This window comes from Rhinolophus sinicus, linkage group LG15, assembly GCF_036562045.2.
Source record: "Rhinolophus sinicus isolate RSC01 linkage group LG15, ASM3656204v1, whole genome shotgun sequence".
Classification (NCBI taxonomy): domain Eukaryota; kingdom Metazoa; phylum Chordata; class Mammalia; order Chiroptera; family Rhinolophidae; genus Rhinolophus; species Rhinolophus sinicus.
The window spans coordinates 17,046,591-17,067,949 of record NC_133764.1 but is presented as its reverse complement, the minus strand read 5'-3'; the positions used below and the strand labels follow the sequence as shown (position 1 = coordinate 17,067,949).

The window sequence follows — 21,359 nt, the reverse complement described above, 5'->3', positions numbered from 1 at the left end:
TAGGACCCTGGCTTCCGAGAGAGGAAATCCATGACACCGCTCCCCAGGAAGGGCTTCCCCAGGAAGAAACAGCCCCAAGCCTCCAAGAATAAACTGGGGGAAAGGACGCACTCAGGTGCTGGGTGAGGGTGACGCTTGTCATCCTGTGATGGGGCCGTGGTAGGGGGTAGACTGGAGTCCCTTCATCAGCTTCAATAGCTGGTAATTACTGGGGGTGCCGGGGAAAGGTTAGGAACCCGTCTGTAAGTCACAGGTATGTGAGAGACAACTGAAACAACACGTTCTTGCTCTATTTGAAAGTTTGGGGCTAGGCATCTCAACCCCCACCCTCCACCCACATTCCCATCTTTCCTCAAAATCCTGACCCGCGCCAAAGAGAAAGGCACCAGGGAGAGGGCAGCAGAGCCGGCGCCCCGATGCAGGGGTGGTCCGACCACAGGTCCCTGCCGGGGGCGAGGCCTGCAGCTCCTCCACCTAATGGTGATCAGTGTCTCCCGGGCACACGCTGGCCACCGAATGAGAGCAGACGCGGAGGTGGGGAACAAAGTAGTCACGGGCCCTGTTCCCGCCGCCCGGAGCTTCTGGGGCTGGGGAGGCTGGATGCCTGAAACCCCCGAGGCTCCTCCGGGTTGCGAGGGCAGGAGTGGGATGGGCTGAAGGCGAGGCGCTAGAGCGGCGACCTCTCTCTTTCGCAGCTCGGACTCTTGATGCTGCCGTTCACATTGACCGGTCTGAAGCGGGTTTGCCCGAGGCGCGTATCCGTCTCCCCTCCTGGGCCACCCGGTCCGCAGGGATCCTATTTCCCGCCCTTAGCCCCGCTCCATGATCACACCCAGGCGCTGCAGCTGCGGAAACTCGCTGGGAAGAATGCCGGGCGGAGGAGCGGTCCCCGCCTGCCTCGCAGCGCGCTGCCCTGAGGCCCGGCTCCCACACAAAACTTTTCCGGCTTGGGATTCAGGACGCGTGCGCGCACGGTCCGCCGCTGTGGGCGGGAGTTGGGGCGGGGCGGGGCGGAGGCGGGGTGCGGGGCGCGCGGGCCTGGGGAGTCCCCGCTGGCGGTCTGGTGCAGGGGGTGGGACGGCGCGAGCGAGCCGGGGGTCTGCGTGGGCGCGCGGGGGCCCGGGGGCGGGGAGGTAGCGCGCGCTCCCTAGCGTGCCGAGCGGCGGGGCGACGGGCCGTCCCCGGGGCGGGCCGGGATGGCGCCTCCTCCGCCTTCGCCGCAGCTGCTGCTGCTGGCAGCCTTGGCGGGGTTCCTGAGTCCCACTGAGGTAAGGCGACCCGCCCCCGAGAAGGTTTCGGCCCGGGATCTCAGAGCGCTTTGCCGAAAGTTCCTCTTGGAAGGAGTGGCGCGCGGACATGGCATTAGGAGTCCTGCTCTGGCGGGCCGGGCCTGGGAGGGAGAGGGCAGGGCCGTCGCCGAGTGCAGCGCCCCAGCTCTTCTGCGCCTTGGACCCATAGGTGGTGCCTGAGCCGGCGGAGGAGGCAGGAGGGCGTTGTCCGGAGGGCCTGTGGCCTCTGCCCCGAAAGGTAGGAGTCTGGAGTACAGTGGGAGAGAGGGTGTGCAGCGGTATCCCCGTTCTCCTCTGGCCCCTCTGCACTCTCCACAAGTCACCCTCTGAGGACCTCTGCTGGTTCCTCCAGCCCTTGGTCGCCAATGTCTCCATCCCAACCTGGAGGCATGGGGCCTGTTGTGACACCCCCCCATCCCACCTCCTGCACAGAGTCCCCCAACTGCTTTAAGCTCTCTTCTTTCCCCATGTATAGGTGTCACCAAGAGTGACCTACACACGGATGAGCCCACGGCAGGTAAGTACCCGCAGGAGCCATCCTTGGTGTCTGCACTGGAAGCACTGAGGTCCTTGCAGGCTCTCTCCACCTTCTCAGCTCATCAGCTCCATTCTTTACTACTTTCCTCAGGAAGAGGCAATGTTCTTAGTCCCAAGATGGTGAGCCATAGGCCTCTGTCTGCAGCAAAGCTGTGTCAGGAATGCTGCTGATTAGCTGGCTATGTGAGCAGGGAAAGGAGACTGCAGGGGGAACTCTGAGAGTAGTAGAAGAAAACCAACACATGCCCCGACTCTGCTGTGTGATTGTGGGAAATCTCCTGACTTCTCTGGGCCCCAGTTTTCTGTAAGAGAGAATATTAGTAATGCCCCTAACCACGAGGAGTAAATGAATAGTGTGTGACAGCACTTCAGAAAGTATGAAGCTGTACCATGTAAGGAGTGTACCTCAGGTTGCCAGGCCAAACTGGGTTCACCTTGCATGGCTACTTCTCTATTTTTGTTGCCAGTGTGGCCAGATAGCTTCCCTGTCCTCTTTGATTTTCCTTTTGAACTATCTCACTGTTTGATCCTTCTAGTAGCTCCCGGACAAGAGATCTCATGCCACCTACCTGATTCCTTTCCTCAAACAGCCCTTTCATTAAATCATTTTACTGGAAATAAGGAAACCTATGGCTTCTTATTTCCCACCTTACCATGGCCATACTCCCTTGCCTGGCTTTTCAGGCCCTACCGAGTTAAATAAGCCTCACCTGACCTCTCCAAGTCTGTGGATCCTCTCCAGTCATGTTGGTCTGCTCACCCACATGTGAGTGCCAGGTTCATTCCCACCGCTGAACCTTGGCTCCTTCCTATTCTCCACATCTGGCCTGAAGCTGAAGCAGGCAGCTCCCTAGCCACCTGCCATCCATCCCCAACCATCTTCAAAGCCCAGTACAGGAGTCAGCTCTCCCATGACTCTTTGCCTGATCACATCAGCCCTTAATCATCACCTCCAAATTCGTGTCATGCTTATAACCTATCTCTTACAATTCAACAAGTAATCAATTTGAGTTTTATTAGTTCGCTTTTATTTGCATGAATTCTGTTTCCCCGAGTTTCCTTTACATTCCCTGCAAGGGGAGACCAGGAGTTCTCTTTTGGCATCTCCTGCAGCATCTGGCACAGTGCTGAGCATCAGGTCAGCTCAATTAAAGAATAATGAATAATTGATGAAGTGTTTTCATCCTGTGATTGTGCACCTGCTGCCTGCATGCCCTGTATTTGGATGCTTTGGGGAGATTGAATATATAGCGAGGATCAATGACTAGAAGCCCTTGTCTCCATTTAGGGGATGCTTACAGTCTAGACGCGGGACCTGTAGAGCCATTCTTGCAGATGCAGAGAAATACAGCTAACAAGTGTGTCTGACAGAGTTCTGACAGGGTTAACCAGGCATGCTGTCATGGAAGTTGTGAACTTTGAGGGCTGGCAGTTGATGGAGGAGGGGTGAAATGAATGCTCAGAGGCAAGAGGGAGTACATGCCAGTACCCAGGGTCCTTTGTCCTTTCCTGAGCCCTGATGGTGGAAGGGTCAAAGGGCCCTTCACCTGGCTCCCAAGATGGGTGAACTTGAGATTCTCAGGGAGGGACCTGGGCCTGGCTTGCTGTCTGTGCCTTTCCTCCAGGCTGAAGATGTCAGCTTCCTCTACCATCCCTGTGCCCACCCCTGGCTGAAGCTCCAGCTTGCCCTCCTGGCCCACGTTTGTGTAGCTCAGCCCTCACTGGCCTCTGATTCCAGCCTCACTCAGGATCGGGTAAGTGATTGGTGAAAGGGGGTTGTCTGACACTGAAAGATGTTGTAGCCCCATGTGCAAGGAAAGGAAAATTCAGGGGCCTCCTCTTCCTCGCTCCCCACTTTCATCTTAGTTCTAACGGTTACCTCCTTTCATAGCCCCTGATGCTGGCAGCCTGGGGGATGGCACTGGAGATGGCATGGGTAGAGCCAGCCTGGGTTGCCCACTGGCTGAAGAGGAGGCGGAGGCGGAAGCAGAGGAAGGAGAAGGCGTGGTTCCACTCTGACAGCCTTTCTGGGCCCTCTCCCTTGGTGCCAACACCGGGAAGAGGGAGGCTGTACCGCAGAGGGTGTCTGCAGGTGAGGGGTGCTGGGTCCAGACTTGGTTGGTGGTGTGTTCATTGGGTTATCCGCACAGGGAAAGGATGAGTGCTCTCTGTTCTCCCCTTAGGCCCCAGCTCTGGCCTTTACTCTGCGGACCTGGCGGCCCCCAGGCACAGAGATGGCATCTGGAAGGTCCAGGCAGCTCTCTCCTGGTGGTGCCAAGAGGCGTGGGCTGAGGGCTGCCCTGGGGCTTCAATCCACCCCCTCGTCCCTGAGGTTGCCTTCTGCTTCCCCATGGCGCTTTGAGGCCAGGGAGACCACATTAGAAACCCTGGGTGAGCAGGGTGATGCCCCATCTGTGCCCACTGTCCCCCTGCTACCTGGGGGGCCTGGAGGCAATGCCAGTTCCAGGATAGAGGCTCAAGTGCCCAAAGGGCAAAGCAGCCCAGGTGGCTGTGCCTGTCCGAGTCAGGCTTCCCGGGCCCCTCAGGCGGCAGCAGCACCTCCCAGGGCAGCCCGGGTCCCCACCCCACGCACCGAGGAGGCTGCCTGGGCTGCCATGGCCCTGACCTTCCTGTTGGTGCTGCTCACCCTGGCCACGCTCTGCACTCGGCTGCACCGAAACTTCCGACGTGGGGAGAGCATCTACTGGGGGCCCATAGCGGACAGCCAGGACACCGTGGCTGGTGAGAAGTTCCCGTCCTCGGCCCCCCCCACCCCCACGCTCCCTGCCCCCCCCATGGCTTCCCTGCCCCCCCCATGGCTTCCCTGCCCTTGACTGCTCCCCACCCTACTCGCAGCTGTGCTGAAGGGGAGGCTGCTGATGCCCCCGCGTCGGGTTAAGCGCTCGCGCCGGAGACCCCTCCTCCCGTCCCTGCCGGACAGCGGCCCGGATGGGGACAGCTCCGACTGACCTGCCGCAGCCCTGCCACTGTGGCAGGTTCGGCTCCTCCTCCCGCCGGGAGGCCGCGACCTCTGCCACGTGGACCGCACCCAGGGCCGCCCCCTGGTGGCCAGATAGGGCAGTCCTGCCTAAGCATTTGCAGAGGGGTTCGTCCTTCATGTGTGGTTTGCGGGGAGAAAAAGGAACTGTTTCAGCCTTCCTCGCCAAAACTCCCTGTATTTCTAATTAAATTATTTTAGTAGAGCCTGCAGTTGAGTTCGTGCATCAGCCACACAGACACACTCACTCCCACCCAGGACACTGTCCTAGGCCATTTAGGTTGTGTGTGAAGTAGGGAGTATAAAATCAAGTTGGGTCCCGAAAACCTACCTGGTCTTAGAGGCAGGGTTTTAGGAGCGTGATGGAACCCCTCCCACCCCCACGGGGTGGGGATGGTGGTGTTACTGAAACACTGTTACTTACAAGTTCCTTTTCTAAGCCAACAGGAGGGCTTCCCTTCCCTCAGAGCAGAATCTGGAGCAGCTGCCGTCTGCATACCCTGCTTCACACTCTCCCCGCGGTTGTCTTTCTCCCATTCATTTCGGCCACTCCCCAGACACTCCCCTCAATTCTCGAAGCATCAGAAACAGCACATGGTCACTTATTTATTTTTGATACAAATGTACATGACACACATCTTGACAGTCAGCCCACCACCACCACACAGGTAGAGCCTGGCCCCCTGGGACAGGTGGGATGGGGAGAAGAGCTGGTGGGTGCTACCATCTGCCTCTCCAGCCTTCCCAGGCTGCAGCCCAGGTTCCAGGTACACAGATACCGCAGGCACAGGTGCTGGCCTCTCAGAGGTTATAAGGGAGGGGCCTCTAGCTGAATTGGGGACCCTGGGGAGCCAGCCCCAGGCTCAGGTGCTCAGTTCTCTGCCCTAGCCAGCACACTCCGCCTCCACAAGGGAGGAGGAGAGATGGAGGGAAGTGGTTTTCACTTTTAAGTTCATAGAGAAGGGGTACGAGTGGTGGGAGTGATGAGGGGAGACAGTGGGCAGGACCCCAGCTGGTCACCCAGGCAGTCCCTGGCCCCAGGATGGGGGAGAGGGAGGCTGAACCCCAACGCTGGTCCTGCTGCTCTGGTCCGCTCACCCCTCACAAAACTCCCGATGGGCCAGGCCTCCGGGACGGCACTGCCGCCCCGCACACTCACACGCAGGCACGCAGGGACACTCAGTTACCACAACGTTAAAATTAAGGGGTGGGAGAGGAGAGGGGAAAAAAAAAGTTTTCCAGTGTTTGCTGCTGGGGACCCCGGGAACACAGGCTGGAGCCTGTGCCCTAGGCGGGGGCCTTTTGGCATTAAAGGAGAGCAGCATGGGGGCTGGTGGCTACAGGGCGGGGACATCCACAGAGATTATGTACAAAGGAGGGGATGCCCCCACTCAGCCCCCAATAGGGCTGAATTGGCTCATGGGGGTGGGGTAAATGTAGGGGAAACCGCCCCACTCAGAGTGTCCCCACCTGACCCTTTGCTGAGGGTGCCCCAGAGGGCAAGGGGCCGGGAGTGATGCCTTACAGGCCCCTGCCCACTAGAAGGGAAGGGATGCTATGTACAGGGGGAGGTGCATGGAATGTGGGGGGCAGAAGCTCCTGCCACCCCACCTCCCCATCCTTGGGGGTTTGAGGGGGGGGTGGGCACCAGGGCACCTGGCTGCCAGGGGAGAGTGGCAGCACTAAGGGCACTTGAGCCAGAGGCTCTGTTGGGGCGGGGATTAGTATTTGGAGTGGCCCAGCTCCCATGGCCAGTGAGGTCCCAGGGTGTAGGTGAGGGTGCAGGGGGAGTGGTCACTGCTTCTTCTCTCGGGTGGTGATGGTGACCAGCTGCTTAGCAGCCTTGGCGATGTCATAGGCGCACTGGATCACCTGCTGCGTCAGCAGCTGGAAGTCCACTGGGGCGCCCGGCTCGGGGGGCACTGTCTTACGGCACTCGCTCTGCAGCCGGTAGGCGCTGGCGTTGAGCAGCCGCAGAGAGCTGCGCACTGGCTCCAAGGCTGGCCTCTGGAAGCAGGAAGCAGGGAGGAGGGATGAGGGAGTCGGGTCTCGGACTTCAAACCATGAGCCACAGTCATGGCCCAATGTATCTGTGTCTCCACCCAGGCAGCGGTCAGACTCTCTACCCCTACAACACCCTGAGGCCCCCCCCAATCCTGCTCCTCTCGCTGGCTCCTGTACCTTTGGGAAGAGAGAGGCCATCTCAGTCACAGCCAAATGGATCTTCTCTGAGCAGGGCACAAAGCTATGGAGGGAGGGAAAGGTATAAATCAGAGGGCCTCTTAGAGAAGGTGCCCAGCGATAGGGGAACACTGGCCCTCTCTTGCCCTCTGCAACACCCAGAGGCCATAAAAGCCTGCACCCCACCCCATACCTGTCATGTTTGAATTCCTGGGCAGCCCGCAACAATTCCTGAATGTTCTTGGTAACCTGCTCCGTCTTCAGGATGACGTCCTCTGTGCTGGGAAGCCCAGGGTCCAGGTCTCCATCCAGGCTTTCCAACTCGGGGTGGAAGTCATCCTCCTTGCCCAGCTCTAGAAACCTCTTCCCTTCCATCCTGAGGCCCAGGGTTACAAGGAGACATTCCAGCCATCAGGCCTCTTGCCTGCGCCCTCAGACACCCCCAGGCCCACCCGACCTCCCTCCCGCCAGGTGCCTCACCCGAGCAGAGGGTCCCCACTTTGTGTGTTCTCATAATCGCTGTCGGCACCACTGCCGTGGCGGGAAAGCTTGCTCTGGAGGGTGCAGGGGAGGGGTGGTAGGTGAGGTACACACTCACAGAGCCACACAGCCCCCCATCACCTCCCATGCACACACCCCATTCAGCCTGTCCCTTGTGCATAGGGGATGTGACGGTACCGTATGGCGGCTTCCTTCCTGGGAGCAGGACAGCAGCGGGGAGGAGGGAGTGAAGGGCACAGCTGAAGCCGATACCCCCTTCCGGATCTGAAACCCAGGAGTGCTGCAGTCAGTCTCTCTTCCTCCCTGTCACCCCCTTTCCAGCTTCCTCACACTGAGGTATGTACACACATCCCTGTACCCAGCATCCGGCAGAAAGCCTGGTACTCGCTGGGGCTCAGAACCTATTTGCAGAAACAGACCCACCTGCCCCAGGCCCTGCTTACCCGGTAAAGGCCGGCAGGGACATGCATAGAATACATGGCATCATCCTCCAGTTCCTGGGGGTTAGCACAGTGGGTGTCACAGAGGGCCCTGTGGTGGCCCCAGCCCGTTTCCCCAACCCTTTAACACCAGTCAGCAACTCACAGTGCTGTGGAAAGGCTGCAGCCGGGTGGCCAGCTCGTCCCCAGGTGGGCCCCCAAAGGGCTTCAGGGCAGAACCTGGTTCATACATGGAGAAGGCCTGGCGGTCCCTGCGGTGGGCACTCCCACCAGGCCCCATGGACACATGTTCTGCCCGGTCGCTGGGGAGGGGCGGTGTGGGCACGGGCCCTGGCGGCTGCCGGATCTGCAAGTTCTCCGCCTGCAGCTTGTGGATCTGAGGAGGGAGCGGTGTCAGAAACTCCACGGGTCTGGGCAGCACCCCCCACCCCAAGGCTGCAGCCCTCACCTCCCTCTGCAGCCTCCGGAGCTCATCACTCAAGCTGCTGTTGACCTTCATGAGCTGCTGCACCTTTGCCTCGGAGGTGGCCAGGGCCTTCTTCAGCTCTAGGTACTCCTGCAGCGTCACAGCCCCATCAGACAGGTCCGAGGAGTCCATGCTCTGCAGAGGGAGACATAAGCGGGTCAGCCAGCAGGGGCACGGGACAAACGGCCTCAGAGGTGTGCTCTCAAGGCTGTGAGCAGCCCACTTGTCCTGCAGGCCCCGGGGGACAGGCGGACAGAGCCGGGTCTTGGTGGAGGCCAGGGGAGGGCGGGGGCGGGGCAGCACTCAGACCCGGGCTCGGTTGTTCCGCGTGGTGCCGGCAGTGCGCAGGGGCTCCTGGTCCGTGTCCTCGTCCGAGGCCACGCTGTCGTAGTCGTGCTGGTCGTCGAGGTCACTCTGGCTCCGCGCAGATAGCTCGAGGTTGTCTGAGGGCATAGGCCTGTCACTCAGGGCTCAGCACACAAGCCGTCTATCCGGCCATCCCCGAAAGAGACTATGCTGGAACGGGGCCCAGCGCCCACAGCCCACCTGCGCCCTTCCCACCTGTGGGGCTGCTCAGGCTCTTGCCCTGCTGCCGCCGCTTGGCCTCGCTGAGAATGTCGATGATCAAGGTGGCAAACTCTCGGGCATTAAAACGCGCCAATTTCTGCCGCCCCTGCGAGGTAGAAAGGGCCCGGCGGCATGAGGGGACCCCTGCTATCGGCTATAACCACAGCGAAAACGTCTCAGCCTGGCTCACCTGGCCAGGACAGGGGGTGAGGGATGGCATAAATTCAAGGTGCCTAGGGGAGCTCTCACGAAGATGCTGGAACCCCTCCCCTCCCCTCCCCTCGCCCCCACACCGGAGGCTGCTCGTCAAGTGCTCAAAAGAACAGCCTCTTCCCCACTCCCATATCCCAATGCCAGCCAGGCCTGGAGAAAGGCCTCGGCCAGGGGTGGAGAAGAACAGGCCCAGGCCCAGGCCCAGGCCCAGGCCCAGACAACAGCCAGTGAGGAGAGGAAGGGCAGGGCCCACAGAGCTGGCAACCCCAGGAAGGGAAGAGACTGCCCCAGGCCCCCGCCCAGCCCCCTTACCTGATTCCGTGTGGCCGAGTATTCGGGGTTAACAGGCAGGAAGGGCACAGCACTGCGCTCTGTCACCAGGGTGCTGTGGTTTTGGGTAGCCAGCCACACTGAGGGGAGGAGCAAGGAGCAGATGTCCAAGGTGGTCAGGCCCGGGGAGGAGAGGGGGGAGAGGGCTCAGCACTGCTCCTGGCTCCTCCCCACGCCCACCAAGCTTGGTGTTCAAAACAGGAGAGGTCTTCAGACAGGCGAAGCAAGGCTGGGCAAGGCCAGCTGGGGACTGACGGACAGAATGAGGCGACTCCTTCTCGCCAGGCCCAGCCTAGAGTTTGGGCTGGAATCTGGCTGTGGCCAGGAAGGAGTGATGTAGGGGGGTGGAGCAGGACTGGGGAGAGAGCCAAAGTGGGAGGAAGCCAGAACAGAGATGAGCCCTAGTCTGGGGGTGGGGTGGGAGGCGCAGGCTGGCTGCCTCCAGCTCAGCACACTCTGCTGGGCCAGGGAAGCTGCCCAGGCGGGCTCACAGCTGGCAGGGATGTATATGCAGGCCTGCTGGGCAGACCAACCCCAGACACCCCTTCTTAGAGCCGCAAGCGATCCCAGCCCCTCCCCAGAAGGTAGGTGCTCTGTCCTATCTATCTGCCCAAGGTCTCTGAGACCTTCCCTGCTCACCAGCATCATTTTCTCTTCGATCCACCTCGTCATACACGTCCATGGCAAGTTCCTCAAAAAGCCGGTTGCTGAGCTAGAGGCACAGAGCGGGACACAGGCTTTGTCAGGTCAGCTGGCCCTGGCACTCAGCGCTGACAGGGCCAGCTTACTGGGATGCCATCAGATGTGGGAAATCGCTTGTGTCCCTTGTGACACCCAGCTCCCACAGTCCCAGAACTGGAAAGTGGGGTAGGGGTCTGTCCGCCAGACTCCAGTGGGAGGGAACAGCTAGTGCCCTTGTAGGTCAGAGATGGAGCTAGGGCTCTGGGAGCCTTTGGAAGGCAGAACCAGGGTCAAAAACAAGGGGTGGGGAGGTGGAAAAGGAGACTGGGGAGGCTAGAGTGAGGGCAGGTCAAAGATTTGGAAAAGGGTACCAGGTCAGAGAAAGGGGGAGCAATCGCAGGGATGGGGGGATTAGAAATGGGAGCAGCTCCAAGTATTAGGGGCCTGTCTGAGCAGACTCACCGCCTGCAGCTTCTTCTTGGCAGCTTTGGCCAACTCGGACAGGTCCAGGCTGTGGATAAGGAGGGAGATGGGAATGGGGAAGAAGGAAGAGGCCAAACATGAGAGGTGGCCAGGCCCTTGCCAATGACCTCCCCAACATGCAGGGATCCCACCAAGAGCCACCCTGCCCCACCCAACCTCCAGAGCCTGCTCCCGTGGCAGATGGCAGATACCTCTGAGACATGCACTTTTGCCGAGATCTAAGTCCAGAGAAAGGCAGCAGAGGGAAGAACAGGATAGAGGCAGCAATTACCCAGGAGCAGGGCAGCACACGCCTTTCCACGTCAAGCTCAGACCCATCTCCGTGTGCACACCAGACCCAGAGTGTACAAGACTGAACTCATCCACCCCCCCAACCTGTTCCTGGACGGCTCGCTCCTTCTCTCGGTGACCCACTCACCCAGCACCAACATTGACTCCTGAGAACCACCTGAAACCTCCCTCAACCTCTAGCCTGTGACAGGCTTTCCCCAGGTTCTGCCATCATTTCCTCCTGCTTGGGTTTTGCCTGGGCTTTTGCAGTAATTTCTTAATCCAGCATCCCACTTCTGGTCTTGCCCTTACTATCCTTGTTCTACCCAGCAACCCAGGGTGATCTTTTTGACCCCTGGTCGTAAAAACATCTCAATAATAACAGGCATGTGTGGCATACTTCAACAAAAAGCTCACTTTAAAAATGTGCTAAATGCTTTGTATGCATTATCTTATTTAATCCTTTCAACAGTCCAGAAAGATAGGTACTGTTGCCCTCATTTCTAGCAAAGGTAACTGAGGCTCAGAGAGGTTAAGTAGTCTGCCTGAAGTTACACAGCCAACAGGCAGCAGAGCTAACTCCACACATCCAGGCCTGGAACCCGTCTGCCCTGGGGATGGTCACAGCCCTTGTCAGGGCTCACAGCACTGGCCACTCTCTCGCCTTGTCTCTATTCCAGTCTTGCTCCTGGGATTTCCTGCCTCTCACAATATGCTTCAGCCTCATGGTCTGCCTGCAGTTCCTGCCACAGTATTTCTAACACCTATGCCTTCGTCACTCTTGCTGTACTTCCCACACTGAACTACAACTGTTTGACTAGGCTGCCTCCCTCTCTAGGCTGTGGGCTCCTTGAGGGCAGGGACCATGTCTGAGTTACCTCTGTGTCCCAGTGCCTAGAACAGCAGCTGGTGCTCGAGTAACATTTCATTGAGTACCTGCCCATATGTGTTTATAGCACCCCCCTGCCCCTCAACACACACTCAGGCATACAGACAAGGCAGAATCAGACCAGAGAAGTAGGGGGGAGTCTTGGGGTTTCAGAACTGGATGTCTGAGTTCAGGGATCCGAGGCGCCCAGGCCTGACCATCCCCATCTGCCACACTGGCCTTTGGAGAGGGATAGAGCCTCCCTCCTCTCTCCAGATCCAGGCCAGAAGCCACAGCTTGGCATGAAGCTTCGGCCATCCAAGGCAGCCACCAGGGGGCGCCAGCATCCACCTTGTGAGCTGGATGAGAGGTTGGCAGAATGTCCCCCACAGCTTGGGCACCTCAGGCCTCTCAGATCAGAGGGAGAAACACCTGAACTGTGCCATGCCCTGCCCCCAACCCCTGCCGAATTTCTGAGCACACCACAGAGGCCTGGCCAGTAGTCCCATAGTTAGTCAAATCCCTGGAGCCCACCACCTTTTCACTGAGGAGCAGGTTTATTTCACAGTGGGGTCAGCGCCCCTGGGAACAGAACCCAGTGATCCCCTGCTCCTGGGGGTGCTCCCTGTACTCCAGCTCTATGTGCTTGACAGGACGGGGCTCAGGCTACGCTGGACAAGTGCTGAGTGACACATCTTACCTGCCGCGGGGCCCAGGCCCAGCATTAGGGAGTGAGGACTGGACTGTGAAATGCTTGAGCCTCCAGCCCCTAGAGGGGTGAAGTGGGGATGGGGAGGGGTCCCAGGCCCCTAAAGCCTGGGGAGTGGGAGAGGTGGAGCTCTGAGGGTCAGGCACCCACACGGCCTCTAACAACCTCTGGGAAAGGATGTCAGGTGGGTACTCACCTGTCGGCCATCTGTGGGATGATGTAATGCCCGTTCTTGTGATCTGAACAAAAATAAAAATGCCAAGTCACTGGTGCTGGGTGGCCTTAGCAGCTGGGAGCCCACCTCACTGCCATGAGCAAGGCTTGGCACCCAGAAGTGTCAGGGAAAAGGGAAGAGGGCAGGCCACCCCCAAGACCCCTGAGAGCTGGCTGGAAGTTAGGCCCACCCCCATTCTCTACCCCAATGTGCTGCAGCCCAGAGCCTGCAGCAATTTCACAGGAGCCAGTTGCCTAGCAACGCTGTTCCCCAGCTGGCTTTGTCACCATGGCACCTGCTGCTGGGGTGTGTCTGAGTCCCACCTGCCTGGTACAGCCAGGCCAGCCCCGAACTCTGCTCACCAGGCTTTCGTCCACAGAGATAGAAGGCCAACCGGTCAGTGAGCTCATATTGGCACTCGACTAGCCTTTCGGCCAGCTCATGGTGCCCCGCCTGCCTGTGGGGAGGGGCATGGCTCAGCCTGCAGCAAGAGCCCACTCCCCCCGCCCACCCAAGCTTCACCCTTCACCCTGACCCTCACCTGGCGTAGTCAATGGGGGTACGGCCATTAACGTCAGGGGAGCCAGGGTCGGCCCCATACACTACAAGAAGCTCAGCCTGCAGCGTCTGCCCCGCCTTGGCAGCCACGTGTAGAGGCGTGGTGCCCTTCTCTGGGTGGAAGAAGTTGGCCTGGGCACCCAGGGACAGCAGGCGCAGACATGTCTCCAAGTTGCCCGTCCGCACGCTCGAGTGCAGTTGCTGCAAGGAGCGGAGTGTGCAACAAACGTGTGTGCATGAGGCCCCTCCCCTCTTCCAGTCCAGGCAGGGCCTGGGGCTCCTATTACCAGCTCCAAGGACCCAGCTGAAGTTGGGTTGTCAGGGCGGACAGACAGCTTCCCACTAGGAGTTAATACCAATTTATAATAGCTGTTGTCAGTCACATCTACCACGTGCTGCGTGCCCTACTTGGACCAGGCATTATCTACGAAATGCTGTTATTTCTTTCCCATTTTACAGATGAGGAAACTGAGGCTCTGAGAGGCTAAGAAACTGGCCCAAGTGGTCCCAGCTTTTGGGTGGCAGCTGAGGAATTTAGCCTGGTATGTCTACCTGGGAGCCGAGGGGCCTTGACCACCTGCAGCCTGCCCACATATTCTGGTCCCTCTGCCGTGCCCGCTGCTCTTGCCTGACTTGGCTGCCTTTGGGGCCTGGGGCTTGGCAGTGACAAAGGAGAGGTCTTCAGGGCATTGTGGGTCAGGAGAGGAGAGGCCCACCCATCCATTGTGGGGCCCCCCAAACCTTGCTGAGGTCTTTGGCGGTGACCCCGTCATCATCTCGGCAGGGAAGCTTGTGCACAAATGCCAGCATCTGGTACTTGGCCCTGATGAACTCGGACTTGATAGGGCTGTGAGGGGCACACAGGAGAAAATGGGGAGCCGAGCAACAGAGGCCAGTCACCCAGCCACCTCCCGGGCCCACATCCCAGACCACGCAGCCCCTGCCACCACCCCTCCAGCCCGACTCACTGGACTTTGTCTTGAGGGTTGGCTTTGCGCCGGCCGCTCTGCACTTGTGCGGGGTCCAGCAGAGAGTGCTCCCAGATGGAGTTGGCCCCATTGCTGGCGAGCGTGTGCACCATCTGCGGGGAGGAGATGCCAAGTCAGAGAGCCCACTGCGAGCTGGGCACCAGCTGCAGCCAGTGTGGCTGCAAACAGTACCGAAGGGCCTACTGTGTGCCTGACACCACTGCACCTGTGTCCAGTCAGGCCACCCAAGGACTGGGGTCCTGTGTAGCACTTCAGGTCACACAGCCAGCACGCCAAGGCTCAGAGAGGTTAAGTGACCTGCTCAATGTTACACAGCCAAGCCAGTAAGTGGCAGAGCTGGGGTGGGAGCCCAGATCTGTTGGATTCCAGTCCTGGAGGCCTCCTCTCTGCACAGGTGAGTGGATGGGTAGAAAGAGTCAGGGAGAGGTTCGGCCCCAGGTGGGCGCTGCGTGGGGTGGGAGTGCCTCGTGGGCCACTTTCGATAAGCAGAACTGGCGCTGAGAATCCAGACAGGTGTGTATGTGGGTGTGGGGAACATGTACCTGTGCTCCGCAGGCTGTGGGAAGGAGGACCCCCGCGAGGCCCCGTACCTGCAGCAGTGTGGGAGGCCAGGCGCTGTGGCGAAGGTGCTTCACAATGGAGATGTGGCGTCCCAGGCTCCGGTGCACGCTGCAGCACTCGTCACACACCAGCACGCCCCTGCTGATGGACGCCCAGCCAGGGTCTGCGGGGTGGGGGCGGGGTCAGCCGTAGCCAGGCGGGGCACCTGCTCTGGGCCAGCACTCTGTCTAGTGTTCCACACACAGTCACTCCCTCGGTCCCCCTAAGGTCCTGATGAGGAAGCGGAGCTAAGGCAGCGGGAGGAATTTCCTCAAAGGCTCCAAGCTGGCGACTGACAAAGCCGAGCCCTTTCCTACACATCTTTGCCCCTGTGAGGAGGAGTGGTTCCCCAGGGCGTACTTACAGGACTGGTTTTCTGTCCTGCAGCCACTACCAGTCCCACAGCTTTTCCGCAGGGAACAAGACTGCTGTCCCAGCCCTTCCCCGGGGAGGCAGAAATCCCCTAGGGGATGCAACCCTGATGCTTACGCACCACACACCCCTCTCTCCTCCTGTGTTTGGGTCAGTGCCACATCTCTCCTGCACCCAGACTTCTGGGTGCAGGAGCCACTGGCCCAACTGCCTGGCCCATCACACCCCTACAGAGGCTCCCGACTCTGCCCTCATCCTGGCAAGCAAGAGGCCTTTTCATGCCCAAGCCTCCTGTCACCATCACTGATGGGCTGAGCTGGAGCCCCTCTTATGGAGGATGGAAAGAGCAAAGGAGCTAACATTGACTGAGCACCGCTGTGTACCACTGGGTACTGCATGTAAGCTGCCTCTCAAAATGGTTAGGCAAGGCAGAAAATGCTATACCCCTGCTTTACCAACCAGGAGAGGTTAGAGCACTTGCTCAAGGTCACACAGCCAATGAGTGGGATTGCTGGGATGTGGACCCAGGCACTTAGATGCCAGAGACCATGCCATGTCTATAACCACTGTGGTCCCTCTGACTCTGCTCTGAAGGGGGCAGCCCCCAGTGGGCGAGGGCTCTGGCAGTCACTCTCTACTCCTTAAGAAGTGAACTTTGGAAACATGAAGAGGGGGCAGGGCAGGGTGGGAGCTCCTGGGGTCCTTCTCAACGGCAGGGGAGATGCCACCCATCCCAGGCCCCTTGGGAGAGGGGGAGGAGACAGCTGCATACAGCTCAGGCTTTGGAAAGGTCATGGGGAGAAAGCAGCCATTGTGTGCCACTGGAGAGTGGGGGCAGGGAGCCTCTCTCCCAGGACACCCTTCTCTGCCTAGCCCCCCCCCCCCTCAGAAAGCCCTGTCCTGGGGGTGGGGGGTGGGGGTGCGCTGGCTCTCTGCCTTGCCCCATAGGGCTCAGGGGTAATGAAAGCCTCTCCAACCAGAAGGTGATTCTCAGACCCTTCCCTGCAAGGACTTCCATCAAAGTTCCCAGGAGAAGTATGTGGAGACTCTGAGTCAGGGAGCAGCATGAGCTCTGCCCACAGCAGGTGTCCCCTCATGGCTTGGAAACAGGAAGTGAAAGAGGGAGCTCAATTCCTTGGGTCAGTGCTTCTTTAGGGACCCCCAAAACAGGGCAACAGAGGGATACACAAGGTGTTTGCTATACTTTCCTGGGGGGTTGATTCCAGGGGCCTGAGAGGAAGGGACCCACCATCTGTGCCAATGAAGAGCCTGAATGCACACTTTAGTATTGGCTTTACCCAAGCAGTGAGGCACCCCAGGCATGGAAAACGCCCTCCCCCCACTCGCAAACACCACTGGGTCAGGGGTCTGCCCTCTAGCCACCTCCGGCAGCCCAGGCAGGAAGCTGGAAATGACGCAGCCTAAATTCCTCTTGTTGAAATGGTGGGGTTTCCTGTAAGTGGGGAGCCGCCCAGGCCAGGATCATAAATGGGCTGCCCTGAAGTCTCCACCCCCACCCCAGACCCGTGGTCCTACCAGAGAAGCCAGGCCTGGGAGGACTGGCCAGACATCCAGGGCCAGACCAGACATGGCAAGTCCCTGAAGATGGCAGTGCCCGAGACCAGGACCCGGAGAATGCAGTCCAAAGCTTTGCTTAGCACGCTCCTACGCTGGGGGAGGGGTTTGCCCACCCCTCCACAATGACCTCAAATAGGAAGGTTGGGCACAGGACCCTGACATTGGTGCTAGCTCAGGTCTGGATGATAGATGAAAAGCCCACCCTCACCCTACTACTTCTTCCCTATGCCCAAGGGGCCGTGGCCATACCCAAGCAGGGGCCCCAAAGCCCCACTTAGGCCAGTTCCTAAGCAGAAGGGCCAAGAAGAGTTTCTGAAAGTCAAATGGCTATTGAAGTTTAAGGTTAAAGGGACCCTGTTGCCAAGAGACTCCCTGGACCAAATATGGGGCAGAAGGGATAGGGGAACATAAGGGCTAGGGGAGGTGGTGACCTCCTCAGTGTCCTGCCAACCCTCCTGGACTTACGCCTCTACCAGAATGGGGGTCTGGTAAGTGCAGGCAAGTGGGGGAGGGGTCCTGGGATAATGTAACCAGTGCTAATCCCATGGCGGCCTCTACGAAGGTAAATTCAGGCCACCCCTTAAAGCCACTAGTGGCCTCTGGGCCGCAGCAGGTCTACTACAAAGGGCAGCCTCTCCTGAGCTAGGAGCCAGAGCCTCACTAGGGAAGAGAGAGACGCCCACCATCTTGAAAGCAGACAAGAGTGATCCACAGGGATAGGGGTCAGAATGGTGGTTACCTTGGGGGGGGGGGTTGATGGGGAGGGGGCACAAGAAAACCCTGCAGAGTGATGGAAATGTTCCACCTCTAGACTGGAGTGGTGGTCACACAGCTACATATACATGTACATACTCATCAGGCTAAACAGTAAGGTGCTGGCACTTTCCCATACACAAGTTATGTCCATAAAAGAGGAAGAAAGCCCACCACTCCCCCACCCCCACACCAATCTACATTATGAAGAGACGAATGAGCCTGCAGGTTCCCAAATGTCCCTAGCCAATGGCCAGCCTTGCTCATCCAAGGTGCCCATTGGTCTCCACTCCTGTGCCTGCTGAAGTGGAAAGGTTAAGATGGCGGCCCAGGGGTAAGGAGCGGGCCCTTGAGAGCTGGGCCAGGACTGTGTGGCAGGGTGAGTGGAGGGGAAAGAAGGAGGCCCCACACATTCTCCAGGTTCACTGACCCCTGCCCCTTCTCTTGAACCCCCAAGGCAGGCAGGGACACAGATGGTGCCTGCCGAGGTGGCACCAGCTGCCATAGCAGCCAAGCTATGCCCAGCTGCCTCACAACATACGCTTATCCCATGTGCCCAGACCTGGGAGCAGAGGGAGAGTGGGGGCCTTTGGGGTCAGGCTGCATCTCACCTTTCACCTCCATAACCCCTCAATGAACCAACCACAAAAAAGACACAACTCCATTTCCCGGGCTGGGGCTGCAGGGTTCCTACCAGAGGGAGTGAGAAGCCTAGGACGCTGGGCGGGAGGCACACGCCCGGGACGTGGTCTGGGTCTGGGCTCCAGATTCTCGGTTCCCCTCAGGCTTTTTCCTGGCGCTGCTATAGTTCCCAGACTGAGAATGCCACTCACTCCACGTATTGTATGGAAGGGGGGGGGGGTAGCCGCAGGTAGCCAGCAGGGATCCTGACAAGCACCCAAACACTTGGGAGGTGCCTGCTCTGTACCAGACACCATGCTAGGTGCTGGAGTGGGGCGATGAGTAAGACTTTGTCAGCACCCTGCCTACCTCACCATCCTCACCTCACCACCTGCCTCTTCCTGACCTGTATCCTGGATCAGGGGGAAAGGAGGTACCCAGGGCGCAAATGCCTCTGTGGGAAGGACTGGGATAGAGCTGGGCAGTCCAATACATCAGATGCACACCACTCCTTCCAGAGCCCAGAGGCTTTAGCCAGTCAAATGACATGGAGAAAGGACAATTGCCGTGTTGATGCTGTCCTATGGCCCTCAAGCCCAGAGTCAGCACCACAGATTTAGAGCTAGGAAAGTCCTTAAAAAACATTTCTACTCCAACTTCTTTGCTTCACAGTTGAGAAAACTGAGGCCCAGAGTGAGGAAAGTCTTGCCATGGGTCACTAAGAAGGAAATAAAGGCACCACTAAAATCCAGGCTCCCCTGATAGGACATCTGCTCAGCATACCCCTGCCAATCCTAGTGGCCCACCCCACCATGCTACGCCCACCCAGCAGAGGTCTAGAATAGCCTGGGACACACATATAGAAGGCAAGCTTTCCTTTGAGTCCCTCCATCCCCAGACCTGCCTGTGATTGGGGCAAAGGGGATCATAGTCTCCAGCTAATTAGGGGTAAGGACACATACCCCGCAGACAGCATCTTCAGAGCTCTCCAGATCACGGCGCGCTCTGAGAGGAGGTCCCAGGGTCATAACCACCCCCAGAGTACTCTGCCTCTGCCAGGTACTCACAGTTCCTACCTGCTCTAGCTTGGAGCCATAGAACCACCAGGGCATCTGTGGATCTCAACCTGTTGTGGTCCTGGGCCTGTCCACAGTGTGGCTGGAAGTTACGGGCCCATAAGCTAGCACCCCACTCTCTCACACTTAGTGTGCCCACAGTCCCCTAGAGTTCACAGACCCCCTGAGCCTGCCCAAAAGTCTACCAGGGAGACAGCTCCTTTTCTAAAGAGAGAATGGACAAAGGCCAGGGCTTCCTTCCCCAGGCCAGCTGCTCAGCCTCATCACTGGCAGCGTCCTCCCACATAGAAGGGAGCAGCCTCTCGGGTCACTGCTCCTCACTTCCTCAGCAGGTCAGGGGGGTTTCACATCAGCCTGGACCTGACTCTGCTGGGAGGGAAAAGGGAAAGACCACGGTAAATACAGCCAGGAAGCCAACGGAGTCCTGGGATGGAGGCTTCCCTCAGCACTGCTTCCTACCCATTTCTGGCCAGACTGGGCTAGAGGACCAGGATGGGTCTGTGCCCAAGCTGGGGCAATGCCAAGCCACCTTCCCAAGAAGGCCTTCCTGGGGCACAGGAAAAGCCAAGTCTAGTTGCTCCCAGTCACCCAGTGACCTGGGGATGCCTCGGTGGACCATGCCCAGGCTCATTCTGGTCCTGAACATCAGGCCCTGCAAGGAGCCCCAGCCTTGGGCGCCTGGGGCAGGGAGTTCCAGGAGTAGCCACCCCCTCATCTGCTCGCTAGGAAACAGTATCCAAGCCCCCACCCCCACCCCCGCCCATCTGCCCAGCTCTCTGCCCCTTGCCCTCCGCCACCCCAGTGGGCCAGCAGACCATGCGAGCAGCAGGTGCAAGACGCGGGGGTGGCACTGAGATGACACAAAACCACACTCGCCCCCACCTCCTAAACCCTGCCGGCCTCCGCCACAGCTCTCCTGCCACCCCAGGCTGGCGCTTCCGTTTGGATATCGAGATGGGGGGGAGCAGCAGGCTGCCCGCCTCCCTCAGACTGAGGGGTGGGAGGCGGCGCCGGGAATGTCCTTCCTCGCTTGTCCGCGGACGCAAGGGAACAGGGGGCCCCCAGGCCAGCCCTCCTGCCAAGGACGCGGCTCCGCAGTGGCCCGGGAGGGGGCCGAGGCCGGAGGCGGGAGGCCGCAGCCCCCAGCCCCACCCCGCCCTCCGGCCCCGCACGGCGCTCCCGCCAGGCCCCGGCGCCCGCCGGGCGGCGGCCTCCGTACGCGGTCCCGCCCCCGGCCTGGCCCTGCTTACCCGGGGCGCTGCAGTCGGCACACACCTCCGCTCGCGGCCCCTTCCGGGACATCCTCAGCGGCGACGCGGCCGCAGCCCTCTGGGCCAGCGTGGGGGGCGCGGGCGGCGGGCCCGGGCGGCGGCGGCCCCTGTTGCCCGGCCCGGCTCCAGCAAGGCCCCGGCTAGGCTCCGCGCGCCCGGCCAACCGACCGCCCCCGGGGCTGGCCTGGAACCCGCCGTGCCCGCCTGCCCGCTCGCCCTCGGGCGCCCTCCGCCCCGCGCCGCCCCGCGCCGCCCCGCCGCCGCTCGCCTCTCGCTCTCTCCGCCCCTTGCGCGGCTCCCGGCCGCTCCTGCAGGAAACGGCGCAGGCCCTGCCCACCGGGGGAGGGGCAGTCCGCACACCCGCCCCGCCGACCGGCCCTGCGGGCCGCGCCTCCCAGAGAAAGGAAGCCGGGAGCGCGGGCGGGAGGGGGCGGGAGCGCTTAAAGGGACCGCGGCCGCCGCGGGGTTGGAGCGGGCAGAGTCGCCTGCGGCCCTGGCCCCAGCTCTGGCGCTCCTTTGCCCCGGAGGTAGTGTGAGTCTCTCTCACAGCCCTTTCACTTTCGAGATGGGGGGTGGACTGGGAGGTCGGGCGCGGGGACAGTGGCCCCTGGGAATCAGGGAAGAGAGGAAGGAGCTGGAGCTTCAGGCCCCCTTCCTCGTCAAGGGGCTGTGGTTTGGGGTACCCGCTTATCTTTGGTTGGGGTAAGGTGTGCGTCCTGGTCTTGCATGTGCCCACATCTGCGTGTCCAGGTGTGTGTGTGGTCACACCCTTGCTGACTATGCACACCGCCAAC

General features: G+C 59.9%; 2 protein-coding genes across 4 annotated transcripts; one reads left to right on the top strand and one right to left on the bottom strand.

Moving 5' to 3' along the window:
- Positions 1-843: 843 nt before the first annotated feature.
- Positions 844-5,029, top strand: TP53I13 (tumor protein p53 inducible protein 13). Of its 2 annotated transcripts, none has more exons than XM_074320814.1 (7): positions 844-974; positions 1,459-1,527; positions 1,765-1,806; positions 3,452-3,580; positions 3,718-3,918; positions 4,010-4,568; positions 4,683-5,029. In XM_074320814.1, exons 3-7 carry the CDS (start codon positions 1,792-1,794, stop codon positions 4,793-4,795), a joined length of 1,017 nt encoding a protein of 338 aa, XP_074176915.1. In that variant the 5' UTR covers positions 844-974; positions 1,459-1,527; positions 1,765-1,791; the 3' UTR covers positions 4,796-5,029. The 2 variants fall into 2 exon arrangements, with proteins under 2 accessions (XP_074176915.1, XP_074176914.1); XM_074320813.1 differs by lacking the exon at positions 844-974 and adding an exon at positions 1,037-1,268.
- Positions 5,030-5,417: 388 nt separating this feature from the next.
- GIT1 (GIT ArfGAP 1) lies at positions 5,418-20,869 on the bottom strand. Of its 2 annotated transcripts, XM_074320804.1 has the most exons (21): positions 20,545-20,869; positions 14,885-15,018; positions 14,274-14,386; positions 14,047-14,152; positions 13,289-13,506; positions 13,110-13,204; positions 12,730-12,772; positions 10,878-10,904; positions 10,666-10,714; positions 10,162-10,234; positions 9,505-9,602; positions 8,974-9,085; positions 8,722-8,855; positions 8,395-8,547; positions 8,092-8,322; positions 7,950-8,003; positions 7,684-7,770; positions 7,486-7,559; positions 7,199-7,381; positions 7,006-7,069; positions 5,418-6,831 (listed from the first exon to the last, which is right to left on the bottom strand). In XM_074320804.1, exons 1-21 carry the CDS (start codon positions 20,594-20,596, stop codon positions 6,619-6,621), a joined length of 2,313 nt encoding a protein of 770 aa, XP_074176905.1. In that variant the 5' UTR covers positions 20,597-20,869; the 3' UTR covers positions 5,418-6,618. The 2 variants fall into 2 exon arrangements, with proteins under 2 accessions (XP_074176905.1, XP_074176902.1); XM_074320801.1 differs by lacking the exon at positions 10,878-10,904 and having other exon boundaries at positions 20,545-20,733.
- Between the last annotated feature and the right edge of the window lie 490 nt (positions 20,870-21,359).

Bases quoted from the DNA above. Each gene is read 5' to 3' on its own strand.
- TP53I13 (XM_074320813.1), top strand. From the start codon at position 1,197: ATGGCGCCTCCTCCGCCTTCGCCGCAGCTGCTGCTGCTGGCAGCCTTG. The intron at 1,807-3,451 runs GTAAGTACCCGC...CCTTTCCTCCAG, and splicing joins CACGGATGAGCCCACGGCAG to GCTGAAGATGTCAGCTTCCT. The intron at 4,569-4,682 runs GTGAGAAGTTCC...CCCTACTCGCAG, and splicing joins CAGCCAGGACACCGTGGCTG to CTGTGCTGAAGGGGAGGCTG.
- GIT1 (XM_074320804.1), bottom strand. From the start codon at position 20,596: ATGTCCCGGAAGGGGCCGCGAGCGGAGGTGTGTGCCGACTGCAGCGCC. The intron at 10,715-10,877 runs GTATCTGCCATC...CCTTATCCACAG, and splicing joins CAAAAGTGCATGTCTCAGAG to CCTGGACCTGTCCGAGTTGG. The intron at 9,086-9,504 runs GTAAGGGGGCTG...TCTACCTCGCAG, and splicing joins ACTCGGCCACACGGAATCAG to GGGCGGCAGAAATTGGCGCG.